This window comes from Natator depressus, chromosome 11, assembly GCF_965152275.1.
Source record: "Natator depressus isolate rNatDep1 chromosome 11, rNatDep2.hap1, whole genome shotgun sequence".
NCBI lineage: Eukaryota > Metazoa > Chordata > Testudines > Cheloniidae > Natator > Natator depressus.
In genome coordinates this window covers 29,671,554-29,687,677 of record NC_134244.1, presented here as the reverse complement: position 1 = coordinate 29,687,677, position 16,124 = coordinate 29,671,554, and the positions used below count along the sequence as shown (strand labels likewise).

The 16,124-nt window shown below is 41.1% G+C and overlaps 1 protein-coding gene across 3 annotated transcripts in view; it reads right to left on the bottom strand.

Moving 5' to 3' along the window:
• Window positions 1-1,350: 1,350 nt before the first annotated feature.
• Window positions 1,351-16,124, bottom strand: part of KCNJ3 (potassium inwardly rectifying channel subfamily J member 3) — a 306,716-nt gene continuing 291,942 nt past the window's right edge. Inside the window, exons 3-5 of one of the 3 annotated variants that reach the window (XM_074967364.1) lie at window positions 3,399-3,450; window positions 2,284-2,308; window positions 1,351-1,810 (exon numbers count right to left, since the gene is read on the bottom strand). In XM_074967364.1, the coding sequence (XP_074823465.1) occupies window positions 1,703-1,810; window positions 2,284-2,308; window positions 3,399-3,450 (185 nt within the window). In that variant the 3' untranslated portion in view covers window positions 1,351-1,702. Of the gene's footprint in view, window positions 1,811-2,278; window positions 2,309-3,398; window positions 3,451-6,734; window positions 6,784-16,124 lie in introns of those variants that run through there. The other 2 variants (XR_012641426.1, XM_074967366.1) reach the window with 2 other exon arrangements.

The following is a 16,124-nucleotide window of genomic DNA, read 5'->3' as shown; positions in this document are numbered from 1 at the left end:
ACCTTCAGCCCCCAACTAAAACCCCTCCAACGCATTATTAAGGATCTACAACCTATCCTGAAGGATGACCCAACACTCTCACAAATCTTGGGAGAAAGGCCAGTCCTTGCCTACAGACAGCCCCCAACCTGAAGCGAATACTCACCAACAACCACATACCACACAACAGAACCACTAACCCAGGAACCTATCCTTGCAACAAAGCCCGTTGCCAACTGTGCCCACATATCTATTCAGGGGACACCATCACAGGGCCTAACAACATCAGCCACACTATCAGAGGCTCGTTCACCTGCACATCCACCAATGTGATATATGCCATCATGTGCCAGCAATGCCCCTCTGCCATGTACATTGGTCAAACTGGACAGTCTCTACGTAAAAGAATAAATGGACACAAATCAGATGGAGAATTATAACATTCATAAACCAGTCGGAGAACACTTCAATCTCTCTGGTCACGCAATCACAGACATGAGGGTCGCTATCTTAAAGCAAAAAAACTTCAAATCCAGACTCCAGCGAGAAACTGCTGAATTGGAATTCATTTGCAAATTGGATACTATTAATTTGGGCTTGAATAGAGACTGGGAGTGGCTAAGTCATTATGCAAGGTAGCCTATCTCCCCTTGTTTTTTTCCTACAAACCCCCCCCCCCAAGACGTTCTGGTTAAACTTGGATTATTGCTGTGCACATTGTAAGATGAGCTATTGCCAGCAGGAGAGTGAGTTTGTGTGTGTGGTTTTTGGAGGGGGGTGTGTTGGGGGGGGGTGAGAAAACCTGGATTAGTGCTGGAAATGACCCACCTTGATTATCATGTGCATTAGAAAGAGAGGTTTCAAAGAGGGATGGGCTATTACCAGCAGGAGAGTGAGTTTGTATGTGTGTATGTGGGGGGGGGGGGAAGGGTGAGAAAACCTGGATTTGTGCTGGAAATGGCCCTACTTGAAGATCACTTTAGATAAGCTGTTACCAGCAGGAGAGTGGGGTGGGAGGAAGTTTTGTTTCATGGTCTCTGTGTGTATATAATGTCTTCTGCAGTTTCCACAGTATGCATCCGATGAAGTGAGCTGTAGCTCACGAAAGCTCATGCTCAAATAAACTGGTTAGTCTCTAAGGTGCCACAAGTACTCCTTTTCTTTTTTCTTTTTACGAATACAGACTAACACGGCTGTTACTCTGAAATATGTGTGTTGTCCACCTACAGTAGGGTACTTAAAAAGTGCATTCTGATTCTAGGTGTTACTGGTTATAGTGGAATTCTTCAGTTTAAGAATAGGATAAAGCACTAGAACTGGCTACTGCTAGCTTTTTAAGTTTTCCCTTTGTATGCACATATATAAAAAATGTGTGTGCGCGTGTGTGTATAAGTGAAAATAATTAACTCCCTAAATGAAGGAATCACAGAGAGAATGAGTTTTCATGGGAAATTTTATATGAAAGCGTGTTAGTTGGATGGTCCAATTTAGGAGATTATTGCATGCATAGGGTTTCACATGAAAATTAGTTCAGAGATGATTTTTTGAGAAACAATTACACTGATTTTAATGGAGTTGTGCTCATTTTTGTCACCTGTGAATTTGGCCGTTAGACTTTGCAATCTTGCATAGCTTGAGCCACAGAAGAAAAATTAACCAGACCGAAATCTTCAGGAAATCTTCTGTTTTTGATGTGGAAATTTCATGGTGCAGTTTCACTCAGTTATACACTATACAGTGAGCTCACATTTACAGTGTAGTCACTTTTTCCTGCTGGAGCATTCTTGGCAACAGTTGAGTCTCTCACATTTGTGTGCTGGCCACGACATGTCTAATTTATTTAAAAAAAATAAAAGCCTATTACTATTCAATAACCATGTTTTGCAATCCTACTCCAATTATGATTATATGTGAAAAAGATAATAGCACAATTTCTCACTATTAACCCTTGTAGTTAAGAATTACAATGAGTTACCATTGTGTTTTGATTACAAGCCTGCTCAACAATGGGAGGCAATTTGGCAAATGGTTGAGGCAACAGCTGCTATGATGGTCCCACTAAGAGAGACATAACAAATATAGCCTAGCTCCATAGGCCACAAGTTGGTTCTTAGCCAGGATATATGGGGCATCACATTCCAGAGTCATGTTAAATTAATGCATCTTCTATTGCACTCTACATCAATATCACTCTTGTGTATTGCTCCTTGTCATTAAGTGCATCACTGTGGGTTTTCAGTAGCTGGACTTAGGTGCTTAACAATTTGGCACCAAAATAAATAGCACACCTCCAATCTTCTTTACCTTGTTTGTTGTTTCATCATTTTGCCTGTAATAAAAAACAAAGGAAAAGAGAATGAGCCATGAGCTTTTCAGAAATAATTTATTGGGGGACTTTAGATGGATCCTGGTGGCATAAATAGCTTCCTCACACAGAGAAATAAAAATGGTTTTAATAAAGTGAAAGTGCAAAGATTACTGTTGGATATTTCTGTTATTTCCCCAAAACTTTGTGTTTCCTCAAGATAATGCTCTGAAAGTTACTGTGCATTTCAAGAACTTATTAACAAAATGGTTTTATGATCTGTTATGCCCCAATAGCCAAAACACATTTCGCTGGGGGGAGAGAAGGGTGAGAAATCAACCTTGCAGAACTTTAAATATAAAATTTAAATGACGGTCATACAAAAAATGTAACAGCAATTTGGGGACACTAATTTCAAATCCTTTATGAGGTTGTAGATATACAGATGAAAAATTATGCATACCCGAGGAAAAAAGCAAGCTTAAAGATATTCTGAAAGGGGAATAAAATGTGTTTATCCCTTTTTTTCTTCTTTATAATGTGTACCTCTTTTCAAAAACACTAGTATAAGTTCTACTTGTTTTCTACATGAGACTGTCTTGCCTACCCTGCTTTGCCAAAGACTCTATGGACTATTGGAGAATTGGTTGGATCAAGTATTCACAACAGAAAGAACAGAGGGAAGTGTTTTTTAGTCAGATTGTTTAAAACTCTCTGCAGCAAACTCTCCATTCCACCCAAGCTCCACATGACAGGGGGAAGCTAGAGGGAACCATTTGTGCCTCCCGGATCTTCAGTGCTCTGGTGTCTGTGCATGTTAGAACTGTGCAGGAGCAGATCTATCTTAAGCCAGTGAAGGATTAGGTGTAGCAGAGCTGAATTCCACCCCCCGCCCCGGCCAATGCCTCCATCTCCTTATACAAGTGATAGAGTGGCTGAGCTGTCTCCTTCAGCTTTACATCTGTGAAGAGTTTCTGAGAGGCTACTACCAGACAATTTAAGGCCACTTTGCTCTGAATAATCTGTTTTTATTTGTTTGTTTTGCTTATGTTAACCTCTATTTTTAAATAAATACTTGAGAAAAAGGATGTCTTTTATATTCAGCACCTCTCACCTGAGAGCTGAGAAAGCTCTTGCTCCAGTTCTCTGATCCTCCAAGTAGTTCTCTAGCAAAATCAGGGAGACAAGATGAGATATTAATAACTGACTTTAATGGGTTTTGGATGAGGTCCTTATTGGGTAATCTTTTAGTCTCAGGATTTGAGTTTGTTACTGTGTTACTGGAATTTCTTTCTTTTTCTGTTTCTTTTTAACATTATAAAAAAATAAGAGAAATTTAGCGTGTGTTAGTGTAACACCGACTTGTCGGGATCAAACCTAGAATCTCTGGAGCTTAGTACATGAGCTTCTACTGCATGAGCTAAAAGCCCTATGGCCCTTAGCTAGGGCTGTAGAGCCGATATCTCTCTCTCGTGCTCTCTCTCTTTTCCCTCCTCCCCCACCCCGGAGGCACTAGATGGGACAGAACACCACACTCTGGAGGAGTGTGGGTTACATAAGCATGTGCACACTTGGTATCAGCACATACAGGATGCAGCCTCTAATTAAAATATATGCAGAAGTATATTAATATATCTAACTTAGATTGCAAGCTTTTTGGGGCAGAGACATAGTACAATAGGGCTGGGTCCACTCGGTGATACCTCAGTACAAATAATAAAGTCATTTGGTTATGGGAGCATACAGATCTTGCTCCTCTCTGCTATGTATGTGTGATTAGATGTGGTGTCTGTCGGCCTGGTTTTCAAACCAGTGACCTCAGTTTTGCAACAGTGCACCTTCATTTGCCTTATTAGTGTTTCTCCTGACTTATGCCATTGCAATCAAGCTCCAAATTAGACTGTGTGCATATAGGATTAAGGCCTGGAATGGATATCGATTATGTATGGCACATGTGATGGATTTTGTTTTGTACTGTTCATAGACTGGATTGTGCAATTACAGTCTGTCCTGTGTAAGAGCGGTGACGGTGTGCGCCACCCCAGGAGCACTCAGAGAGGCGAGATTCCTTCCTTGCACTACAGGGAGAACATGTTGTTGGTCCTATTCAGTAGCACGTTCTTACTCTGTTCTCCTACCTACCGCTCGCTGGATCAGCTGTGTTTGCTGGCCTGTTGGGGTTGGAACCAGAGGCCCACACATTCTCTGTCCCACTTATCCACTGCCTTCCCAGCAGTTTATGTGCAGTGAGGGTTCTTAATCCCATTTACACCCTGATGTGGCTGTGAAGTGCAGGCCGCTGTCTAGGTCTTTAACAGTATAGATCAGGACTAAAGCACTATAAGCCCTCTAACTGTGGTTCAAAACTGATTATCAAATATTGTGCATCAGAACCAGCTTGCATAGGTCCTAAAGTTCAGAAAGGATCAGGCTTCAATTAAACTCGTCTTCTCATGTTTGAATCTTATAATAGAGTTGCCAACTTTCTAATGGCACAAAACTGAACACCCCTGCCCTGCCCCTGCCCTGAGGCCCCACCCCTGCTTGCTCCATCCCCCCTCCATCCATCACTCACTCTCCCCCACCCTCGCTCACTTTCACCGGGCTGGGGCAGCAGGCTGGGTGTGGGGGTGGTGGTGACAGCTCTGGCTGGGGGTGCAGGCTCTGGGGTGGGGCTGGGGATGAGGGATTTGGGGTGTGGGAGAGAGCTCCAGGCTCAGGCATTGAGGTGGGGGGGTATGAGCTCTGGGCTGGGGGTGCGGGCTCCTGGTGGGGCTAGAAATGTGTGGGAGAGGGCTCTGGGCTGGGGCAGAGGGTAGGGATGCAGGGGGGATGAGGACTCCAGCTGGAGGTCCAGGCTCTGGGCTGGGGCCAGAGATGAAGGTTTGGGGTGCAGGAGGGGGCTCTGGGCCAAGGGGTTTTGAGTGTAGGAGCGGGCTCCAGGCTGGGGCAGGGTTTGAGGTGCAGTGGGGGAGTGAGGGCTCCGGCTGGGGATGTGGGCTCTGGAGTGGGGCCAGGGATGAGGGGGCTGGCGTGCAGGAGGGGTCTCAAGGCTGGGGCAGAATGTTGGAGTGTTGGGGGGGTGCGGGCTCCAGGAGGGAGTTTGGGTGTGGGAGAGGACTGTGGGCTGGGGTGCAGGAGGAGGTGTGGGGTCCCGGTGGCGCTTACCATGGCTCCCAGGAGGCGGCCACCAGGTCTCTGCAGCCCCTCGGTGCTTGGGTGGCCTGGTTGGCTCTGCATGCTGCCCTCGTGCCTGCAGGCACTGCCCCTGCAGCTCCCATTGGTCATGTTTCCCAGCCAATGGGAGCTGTGGAGCCAGCACTTGGGGTGGTGGCAGCACGTGGAGCCTCCCTGGTTGCACATGTTGCCTGGTTGCACAGGGGCCATAAAGACCTGGTGGCCACTTCTGGGAGCCTTGCAGAGCTAGGGCAGGCAGGGAACCTGCCTCTAGCCCCAGATCCTTGCTGTGCTGTCAACTGGACTTTTAGTGGCCTGTTCGGTTTTGCTGCCAGGAGCCTCCAGGGTCCCTTTTCGACTAGGTGTTCAGGTCGAAAACCGGATGCCTGGCAGCCCTATCTTATAATGGAACCTTGGTCAAGGTATAAGGTCACACAGGTGTACTGGTTCACAGGACTCAGAACTAGGACCATATTGAAAAGTATCAGTGTAAGTTTTTGTTAGAATATAAGGGAGAGGAGAGAGGTAACTTAGGAAACAAATAACTTTCACACATAGATTTAATAATAAATATGGAGGAGAGAAGGATGAGAAGTGGAGGAGAGTGATATGGTCCAAGTCCTGTTCCCTGTAAAGTGTGACATGGGGTCTAGAATCATTTTGCTGTAGGATTTACCAGGCAGTGAGTCCTTTGCAATCACTATTACAAGAGATGAGCTGTGGTGTAAAATAGTGTGGGAAATGTTGGAGGGGCAGGATGGGCATGGTGGTGGTGCTGCAGAGCCAAAGCAATACTGCTGTCATGAAGACTTAAATGTAAATGCACCTACTGCTGCTGTGTATCATCAGCAGAAGCCAGGTGTCAAGGTTCCTTCCCTACTCTGAACTGTAGGGTACAGATGTGGGGACCTGCATCAGATGTGGGGACCTGAAAGACCCCCTAAGCTTATTCTTACCAGCTTAGGTTAAAAACTTCCCCAAGGTACAAACTTTGCCTTGTCCTTGAACAGTATGCTGCCACCACCAAGCGTTTTAAACAAAGAACAGGGAAAGAGACCACTTGGAGACGTCTTCTCACAAAATATCCCCCTAGCCCTACACCCCCTTTCCTGGGGAAGGCTTGATAATAATCCTCACCAATTGGTACAGGTGAACACAGACCCAAACCCTTGGATCTTAAGAACAATGAAAAAGCAATCAGGTTCTTAAAAGAAGAATTTTAATTAAAGAAAAGGTAAAAGAATCACCTCTGTAAAATCAGGATAGTACATACCTTACAGGGTAATCCGATTCAAAACGTAGAGAATCCCCCTAGGCAAAACCTTAAGTTACAAAAAGACACAAAAACAGGAATATACATTCCATCCAGCAGAGCTTATTTTACAAGCCATTAAACAAAAGAAAATCTAACTCATTTTCTAGCTAGATTACTTACCAACTTTACAGGAGTTGTAAGGCTGCATTCCTGTTCTGTTCCTGGCAAAAGCATCACACAGAGAGACAGAACCCTTTGTCCCCCCACCTCCAGATTTGAAAGTATCTTGTCCCCTCATTGGTCATTTTGGGTCAGGTGCCAGCGAGCTTACCTTAGCTTCTTAACACTTTACAGGTGAAAGGGTTTTGCCTCTGGCCAGGAGGGATTTTATAGCACTGTATACAGAAGGGTGGTTACCCTTCCCTTTATATTTATGACACCAGCTCTTAATCCAGGATCTTAAACCCAAGAGATGCCATGATATTTTTAACTCCAACTTGGAAAGCAAAAGCTAGCTTGGTTTAACATCTAATCAGAAGGGCAGAACACCTGGTGAGACAGCACCCCCAAGTCTTGCACTGCAGGTTCATCGTTTGAGGGCAGTAATGAAGTGCCTACCATGGCATTTCTTACATAGTTCAGTGTGAGTATTGAGTGTTCCAGGAATACCAGATCAGGCCCAGAAGACATAGTTATATCAAGAATATGTCTCATTGAATGTATTATTTTTGCTAGCTCATGTTCAACATGTGACTAAGAAACATAAATCAAAAACAGAAAAGTTGAATCAAGAATTTTCATTTTTCATTTTTTTCAGCGATAGGCTTTCACAACGCAAATAGTATGTTGGAAATATTCTCAAATAACTCAGCCCCAAGAATGATTTTCTCTCCAAAAACATTTAATCAAATAAAGAAATTTGTGCAGAAAGTGGTGATATTCAGCTTCTCAGGAAAAGCCTTTTATATGGAGAAATATCATTGTATAGTTTTCTTTTTCCCAGAATAATATAAATACATATTTTTACAATGTATATTTAAAACTTGTAATCTTTAATTTCAGCTTCTCTGTAGAAAAATTCCTTCTGTGTAATTACGTTCTTAATGGTGGGACACAATGTTTACAATTACTTCCCCCAGAACAGAACTTGAAAGACTGCATCTACAACAGATAGTGTAATGGTTCTAGCTAAGAAGTTTTCTTGATATTCTTTATCCACTTAGTTATTTCATGCAATTCTTTAGTGTATTGAAAGAAGAGTTTCAAAATACTGTAGTGATATTTGAACCTTAAAGGAGTCAGAAGTTCAGTTTGTCAAAGTTGGGCTGCTTATCTGAATTTCATGCATATTCAGAAATGAGCTGGTAACCTCATAAATTCCTGATGACATTTCTGTTACTTCCTGTTTTTGATCTACCCAGAAAATGCATGATTTATTAAATGCCACAGTTTGTGTTTGTTGGTATAAAATATTTTTAAAGAGAAAGTGTTTCTATTCTTATACAAACTGAATACAAATGGAGCTATTCTTTTTGTTAAAATACATCCCAATTTAAAACAAAGACATAAGATGGATAAGAAAAGCTACATTCAGCCCTGAAAAGCTTTAAAATAAATATTTTCTCTTTCTTTCTCCTTAAAAAGTTCATATCATAAAGCTGTAGGTGCTTAAACAATTATGTAAAATAAAACAAAATGGGGATGAGTATCAAAACAATAAACCTCCATCCATCCAAGTGCACCCTGAATATTATCAAATCAAGGCCATGTCATATCAAATGGACAGTGAGCCCCTAGTTAAAAGATACTCTCTGAAGAACCACTTAAAAAGGACAGATTCAGCAACTTGGCCAGGTATTTGTGACTTTTACCCTCATAGTTTATCCATTTGGGAACTCAAGCCTTGATTCAGCAAAGTCAATGGGACTACTTGTGTTTAATGTGCTGTTCCTAGATTAGGACATCTGTGACTGCCTTCTTTTTTATGTTATATAAAAATAATTTTGTGGCTATTGTGTTTATAAAATTCCTGAGATTATATAGGTAGAAGTTTGCTGCTGATCAGATTTTGGCAACTGTGTTAAAGCAAACAAAATTATTGATTTTTAGACAGGAAGACTATTAATTTAAAATTTAAACCAGGAGCTCAGTCCTAATGCTGTAATGCAATATCATGGCCCAATCACGTACAAAAATCCATCACTGGATGTTTTTAAGAATAGGATGGTCAAAAACCTATCTGGGTGATCTAGGTTTACTTGGTCCTGTCTCAGCACAAGGGGCTGGACTTGATGACCCTTCCAGCCCTACATTTCTATGATTCTGTATTTACTCACATGAGTAATCTTATTGACTTCAGTGCAGTGGTTAATGGGAGTAAGGATGTGCAAGATCGAGTCCTTAGACGTAATACTTTTCACTGTTCCATCTATTTGAGCTCTTATACTGAGATTCCATCTGCTTATTTTTGGAACGGTGAATGTTCAGATTACTAACAGTCTTCTGCCTTCTGCCCTACTCAGTGTAGCATTCAAAGATAGTCACCCCAGTGTCTTGGCTAACACTTTGTTTTTCAAAGCACCATTACAGATTAATTGGCAGTAATACAAATACTCGCTGCTGGAGACAATATGTTACTGAGCACATTAGTGGGCCTTGACTACATATTATCACTTCACTACTAATACATGCAGATAATTATTTCCTTAGCCATTGGTTTCAACATGATGAAATATTATATGAATAACTTAGTCCTACAGTCTGTCTGAAGTTCCCTTGTTTCATTCACTTGCTTAGTCTTCCCCCCCACCAATCTTTTAACTATGGCCTTAATTATATGAGAATCCTGGATCTGATCTCCCTCCACCTTTGGGGAAATTCAGATGTGAATTTCTCAGTTTAAGTCCATCTTTAAATATAAGGCAGATAGTCCCTGTATATTTTAGTCTCTTTTACTAATTTTCATCTGAATTAGTTTGGGTATTTTTTACTCTAAGTTTCTGCATATTCTCTCCCTTGTCAGTGGAATAAATAACACTATTTATGTTAAAAAGAAAAAGAGAGAGATACAGAGAAATAAAAGAAAAGGGGTAATCAGCAAATGGGGATGTAGTTTGAGTCCACAGGAGGCTTTTTGCCTCAGGATTCTGATCCAGCAAAGCACTTGTGCAGGTGTGTAACTTTAAGCACGAGTAGTCTCATTGAAGTTAATGGGACTGCTCATGTGCTTAAAGTTATGCATGTATTTTGTGGGTCAGGGCTGAAAAGCACAAGCATCATAGGAGTGGGAAACACTGGGGAATCAATCAAAAAGTAAATAATCAGGTGGCGAATGTTACATATTCTTCATGTCCCAAGAAGTTTTACAATACAATATATTTGTACAAACAAATTTAATAATCTAGTCCTCCTTTTCCACCCTGCCATTACTTTTTTTTTCTGTACAAATCTGAAAACCTGAAGAAGAGCTCTGTGTAAGCTTGAAAGCTAGTCTCTCTCAACAACAGAATTTGGTCCGACAAAAGATATTGCCTCACCCACCTTCTCTCTAACATGCATTGAAGAAGAACTTTGATTTGACTAAGGCTATGTCTACGCTACAGCTTATATCGGCATAACTTATGTCGCTCATGGGGGTGAATAAATCTCTTCTGTATTTACACTTACCGGTAGATCGGCACTGCTGCAATCGATGCCGCGAGTGTTGATTTACCAGGTCTGGTGAAGACACGCTAAATTGATAGGAGAGCACTCTCCCATCGATTTATGTACTCCACCTCCCTGAGAAGCATAAGGGAAGTCGACAGGGGAGACGCTCTCCCATTGACACAGCGCAGTGTAGCCACCACAGTAAGTGGATCTAACTACATCAACTTCAGTTACTGCTTCAGAGGGATTTCTAGCCTGTGAAAGGAATACTTGGGGTTTTTAAGCTGCAAGCAAGTGCAGCTGGCCTCTCAAGAATCTCTGCAACTAGCTTAAATAATTATTTAGGGTGAGAATTTGCTATTCATGTCCAATCTCTTCAGTATATTATTGTGTTTTTGTTTATTTGCTAGGTAATCTGCTTTGATCTGTTTGTTATCCCTTATAATCACTTAAAATCTATCTTTTGTAGTTAATACATTTGTGTTTGCTTTATCACAAACCAGTGTGTGGGAGTTATAACTTGGGGTAAAAAGCTGTTGTATATTTCCTCTCCATGTTGAGGGAGGTGGCAAATTTCATGAGCTTACACTGTACAGATCTCTGTGCAGTGCAAGATGGTATAATTTTGGGTTTACTCTCCAGATAGGGGTGTGCACTTGAGTATCTGGGCAGTTCCTTAGCTGAAGCCTTCCCATGCAGAGCTGATCTCAGTGTCTGTATTCAGCTGCAGCTGAGTGTGACCCTACCTGTTTGTGTGCTGGAGGGGGCTGGAGGGCCTGTCACAGCAGTACAGTGTAAAGGGAACCCAGGCCGGTGGGTCAGGCGGGCTCAGAGGTACTAGAGTTCCAGGTGGCACCCTGGGGGGTACCCATTACACTGTTTTGTTCTAATTTTAGTATAAACAAGGTTTATAAGAATTCACCAAGGGTGCAGTATTGAAGACATTGGGAGTTTTGCCATTGCTTTCAACGGGAAAAGTATTGGACTTCAACCCAATTCACCTCAGTGCAATTTTTTTCTGGATTTTGTTTCTTGCAAACACGTCCAACAGAATATAGCATTAAACTCTATCAAGTGCATAAAGAGTATTTCTCTTTATCTTTTTTTCAACTGGTAAATAAACTAAGGAAGTTTAAGTTTATTTTAGGGTAACTGTTCCTTTTCTATCTTACTGGTCAGTCTGAATGGACAAATACTGGATACAATAGACACAACCCTTTGATATAGTCTTTGTCATGACCGTGGGCCTCAAATCTAGGTTAGGAAGGTTCACAGGAGCAGCCATGCTCCAACTCTCCACCTGACAGCCTTCTGACAACAGCATACCTAGGACCCATGAAGCCCAGCCCCAGTTTGAGGTTCCATCTCTGAGATCCTATTGGCAGAGTCTCAGAGCAGCTGATTGGCCCACTGGTCCTGCCTAAGCCAGGAGCAGGAACAGGAAGCTATCTGAACAACAAGAATCCGTCCTGCTCCTGCTCCCCTGTCTTGACTCCTGGCATTGGACTTGTGGTTCCCGACTTCCAGTTTGTCTCCTGCCTCTGACCCCTTGGTATCCTGATCCAGCTGACTCTTGACTCCTGTCTTATGACTGTGGACTCTGGCTCTGACCACTAGGTCTGGCTGCCTACACCCTATCTCTGACAGCCTTCCCTTGTGCTTTCTGCTGGTACCACACACTATTATATGTTCACAAATACCATCTATTCCATATTTCTCAGAGCCACAATTAGTACAACATAAACTCAGTCAAAGGTATAAAAACTTACTTTAACATTATTACTTCTTTTAGTCTTCCTGCACTATTCTATAGAGACTAGGAGCACAAGCTTCTACCTATCTTTGTTTATATCAGGAAGCTTGTCACCATTCATCTTGTTTTCCCCTGCAAACTGAGCTGGTGCTTCTGTAAGCACAAAGGATATGAGCTACTGTCACTGAGAGGCATCATTCACCAAGGAAACTAACTGATTGCAATGAGGTGTGGTTAGAGAGAGAATCTCATAAGAGTTTTCAATCCAGCACTTACATTTTCAGAATCAGAAAAAGAATACAAATACATAAAAAGAGAGTTAAAACCAGCCCTCTGCAGAAAAAGAAAAACAAACAAAAAAACAGCAAGAGCCCAATCTAGCTAAACGAAAAGTGAAAACACAAATTCATCTCGCTTTCCATTGCTGTTAGCTTGCCAGAATCTAAATTTGCCTGTCATGACTTAACACCTGTATGATTCTTGTCTGTGTAGAATCAGTTTATGTGTTGGCCTCAATGATAAAGAAAGCAACAGTAGAATTTTAAGAGATCCCAGATAGGAACAGTTTTCTAATGAGACCCTTGCTGTATGCTCATGACATTAATCTTACCGCAAGTGATATTGAGGCTGTCAGAATCCTCCTATCTGTACAAAACCTGTGTTTCTGGTTTATTTTTATTGACTCCCCTTCTGTCTACGTTTTCCATTATTTTCACCACAACTACAAAATAACACTTATCTTGTAGAAAAACAAAGCACAAAGCAATATTATAGCTCTCAAAATAACTATTAATTACTTGGGGGTGTGGAGGGGAGGGGAGAGGAGGGAAGGTTTGCCAGGAAACTACTGGGAGAATTAATAGCTAAATTGATCATTCCATTTGCATTCCTTTTATTTGGCACGTTTTCCCTAGAATGTGTGAAAGTTTGTTTCTGAAACAAATAAAAGGAAGGTGTTACCATTTCACCGCTGACCTATGGATGAGTGTGGCAAACCAAGTTTGTCTTAATAGTCTTATTTTCCATTGAGCAATACATATTGACCTGTTATGTTACCTTATATTGGAGTCAATATTTTCAAAAGTGATTAGTGGTTAGAGTACCTCAATTTTGGGTGCCCAGTTTAAGACACTTTAGGATCTGATTTTCAGAAACTGCTGAACACCTCTTGAAAATCAAGCTTTTTAAAAGTGGTTCAAGTTGGTCGCCCAAAAATGGAGACTATCAAAAATCACTGGTCACTTTAAAAAAACCCTGATCCCCATACACTAGTTGTATCACAGGAGCGGTCTGAATGTTATTTATTGGTTACTCATCTATGCTATACAAAACACAGAGGGAGACATGATCTCTTCCCCAAGGAGCTTGAAAAATAAATCTATATCTGTAGTCTTACAATTATAAATAAGCATTTAACAGAAGGGTGCACACTAGGGCTAATATTTTGCACTTCATACAATTGATTAATAGTAATTTTTGTAGTGCTAATAAGTAGCATCTAAGTGCCCAGTTTTTGATGAAGATTATGCTCTTCATTGTAGTCTTACATGTGGACAGAAAAAGGCAGTGGCATGTCTTATAATCAAGAAATCTTCACAATTTTGCCTATGGAGTTCAATGAACTCAGTGAAGGATGACTCATAGATTTGAAGGTCAGAAAGGACCATTAGATCATCTAGTCTGACCCTCCTGTATAACATAGGCCATAGAATTCCATCCAGTTATACTGTATTGAGCCTGATAACTTGTGCTTGACTAAAGCATGTCTCCCTGAAAGACATCCAGTCTTTCTCTGAAGACTTCAAGAGATGGAGAATCTATCACGTATCTTGGTAGTTTGTTCCATTTGTTAATTATCCTCGCTGTTAATGTGTGTCTTATTTCTAACTTGAAATTGTCTGGCTTCAGCTTCCAGTCATTGGTTCTTGTTATGCTAGAAATTATTCCAGCTGTAAAGCAAGCAGCAGATGAATGCTTTTTAATGAACTTTTCCCCTTGTGTTGAACTTCCCAGTGAAATTCTTGGTTGCAGATAGTCTATTGAGTAATGAGTGCCTTTGAGATTGACAGGGAAATATACATTTGTTCACTGGTTTGTAGAGGCTGATATAAATTTGCAGATGGAAATATAGGATCTGTCTATGGTATGTAAACCAAGATGCCGTCAGTCAGTGGTCAACAGTATCTGTCACCAACTGCCAATTAGTTGTCATCATTAGGGCTTAGAGTTCACAACCTATAAAGATGAACAGGGGCAGTTCAAAGATCTAGTGATACTGTCAGGATATTTATCTGCAGATTCCATGAGACAGAACTGCTGACAGGGCCAGATTAAGGCAGGGGCTTTAGGGGCTGTAGCCCAGGGCCCCAGCTCAAGGGGGGCTCTGCAAAAATGAATAAATGTTGTCTTTTTTTTATCTGAGAGGCAGTGCAGCCGAGTGGATGGGGCACTGGACTGGGAGCTGGTAGACCTAGATTCTGTTTGCAACCCTGCCATTGACCTTTTGTATGACCTTAGCCAAGTAACGTAATTTCTCTGTGCCTCTGCTCCTCCTATCCTGTGTTGTGCTTGTCTGTTTGGATGGTAAGCTCTTTGGAGCAAAGACTTTCTCTTTCTATGTGTTTGTAAAGTACCAAGCCCAAAAAAGCCTGAAGAAGGATTCTTCTTGATGGGGATACCTCAGTGAGGTTCTCTAGAATGACTGTAATACTAGTAATGATTAATTATAAGTGAGAACAAACTTGCCCTATATTGGATTGGAATGCTAAGCAAATTTGTAAAGCCAAGACAAATACGACTAGCATTAAATTCTGTCAGCAGGACAATAGATGATTCTGATCACATAGCATATATAATTAATTTCTTCATGATAAATTTAAGTCATCAATCTGGTGTCAAAGGACAAATAAAGCTTCAAATGTGAGCTATGCAAAAATGGTGATTTTTCACACAGTATCTAGAAGTATGAAATAATTCAATTTTTTATTTATCGATATATATATATCTAGAGAGAGAGATCACACACAACAAATAAAGAATGACATGGATTCTCTTACAGTTTTGTACAGGTTTCTACACTGAAAAGTTTTTTTTAAGGGTTCTACATTTTCTTGTAACACTTTTATATTATTGAGACTTCATCTTACTAGGAGATCAGAACATTTTATAACACTGTAAAGATTTCCATCAGTGAATTCCCTACAGTAACTTAGCCTTCTGCTCTCCGGGTGAAATGTTAGTCTGTAGAAATTACATGTTGGATGTTCTCATGTACTGCATTTATTTACTTATATTGGATTATAATTCCATTAGATATTTTCTCCCTGCAACCAATTTTATTTGTATGATAGGAATGATTTCCTTCATTACTATTGAAAAGAGCAGCTTTTAAGGCCCTCAGCTTAGTGGGCATTGAACTGTTAGTTGAGCAGATTCTAAAATTGGTTTAAAACTAGCTCAAGCAAACATTGTTTAAACAGGATTACTCTGGCCACAGTAGACCATTCTAAAATCAGGTCAGTCTAACAGTGTCAATCCCAGAGTGGGCTAATCAATAGCAGATTTAAAAATAATTATGTTATACTGGTCTACAAAGCCCTGACAAACACTCCCTACATCAAATTAGTCAGAACTGGTATAAAAATAGTTTAGCTATCAGTGTAAACTGTGATTTTCAAAAGAATCTGGACAGCTTTGAAAATCTCAGCCTTCAATTCCAGGATAGACAGGGGCCTTAGGAAAAAATGTTATTCAATGTTCATTTAACTAAGCAGGTGATTCAATAGGCAGCACCTTCCCTTTTTGAGTCAGTACTGATCTAATGCTCCAGAAAATTGCTGGAGGTGTAGTCTCTTGGATGAGAACCAAAACCAAAGTATTTCCTACTTGGGTTCATTAAGAATCCCATGACTCTTTTCAAGGACAAGAGGTGTCTTTGTCAAATCCCAAAAGAGGTTGTTACAATCTACCTGGATTTCTCCTACAGTTTCAATTGGTTATCATCCTCT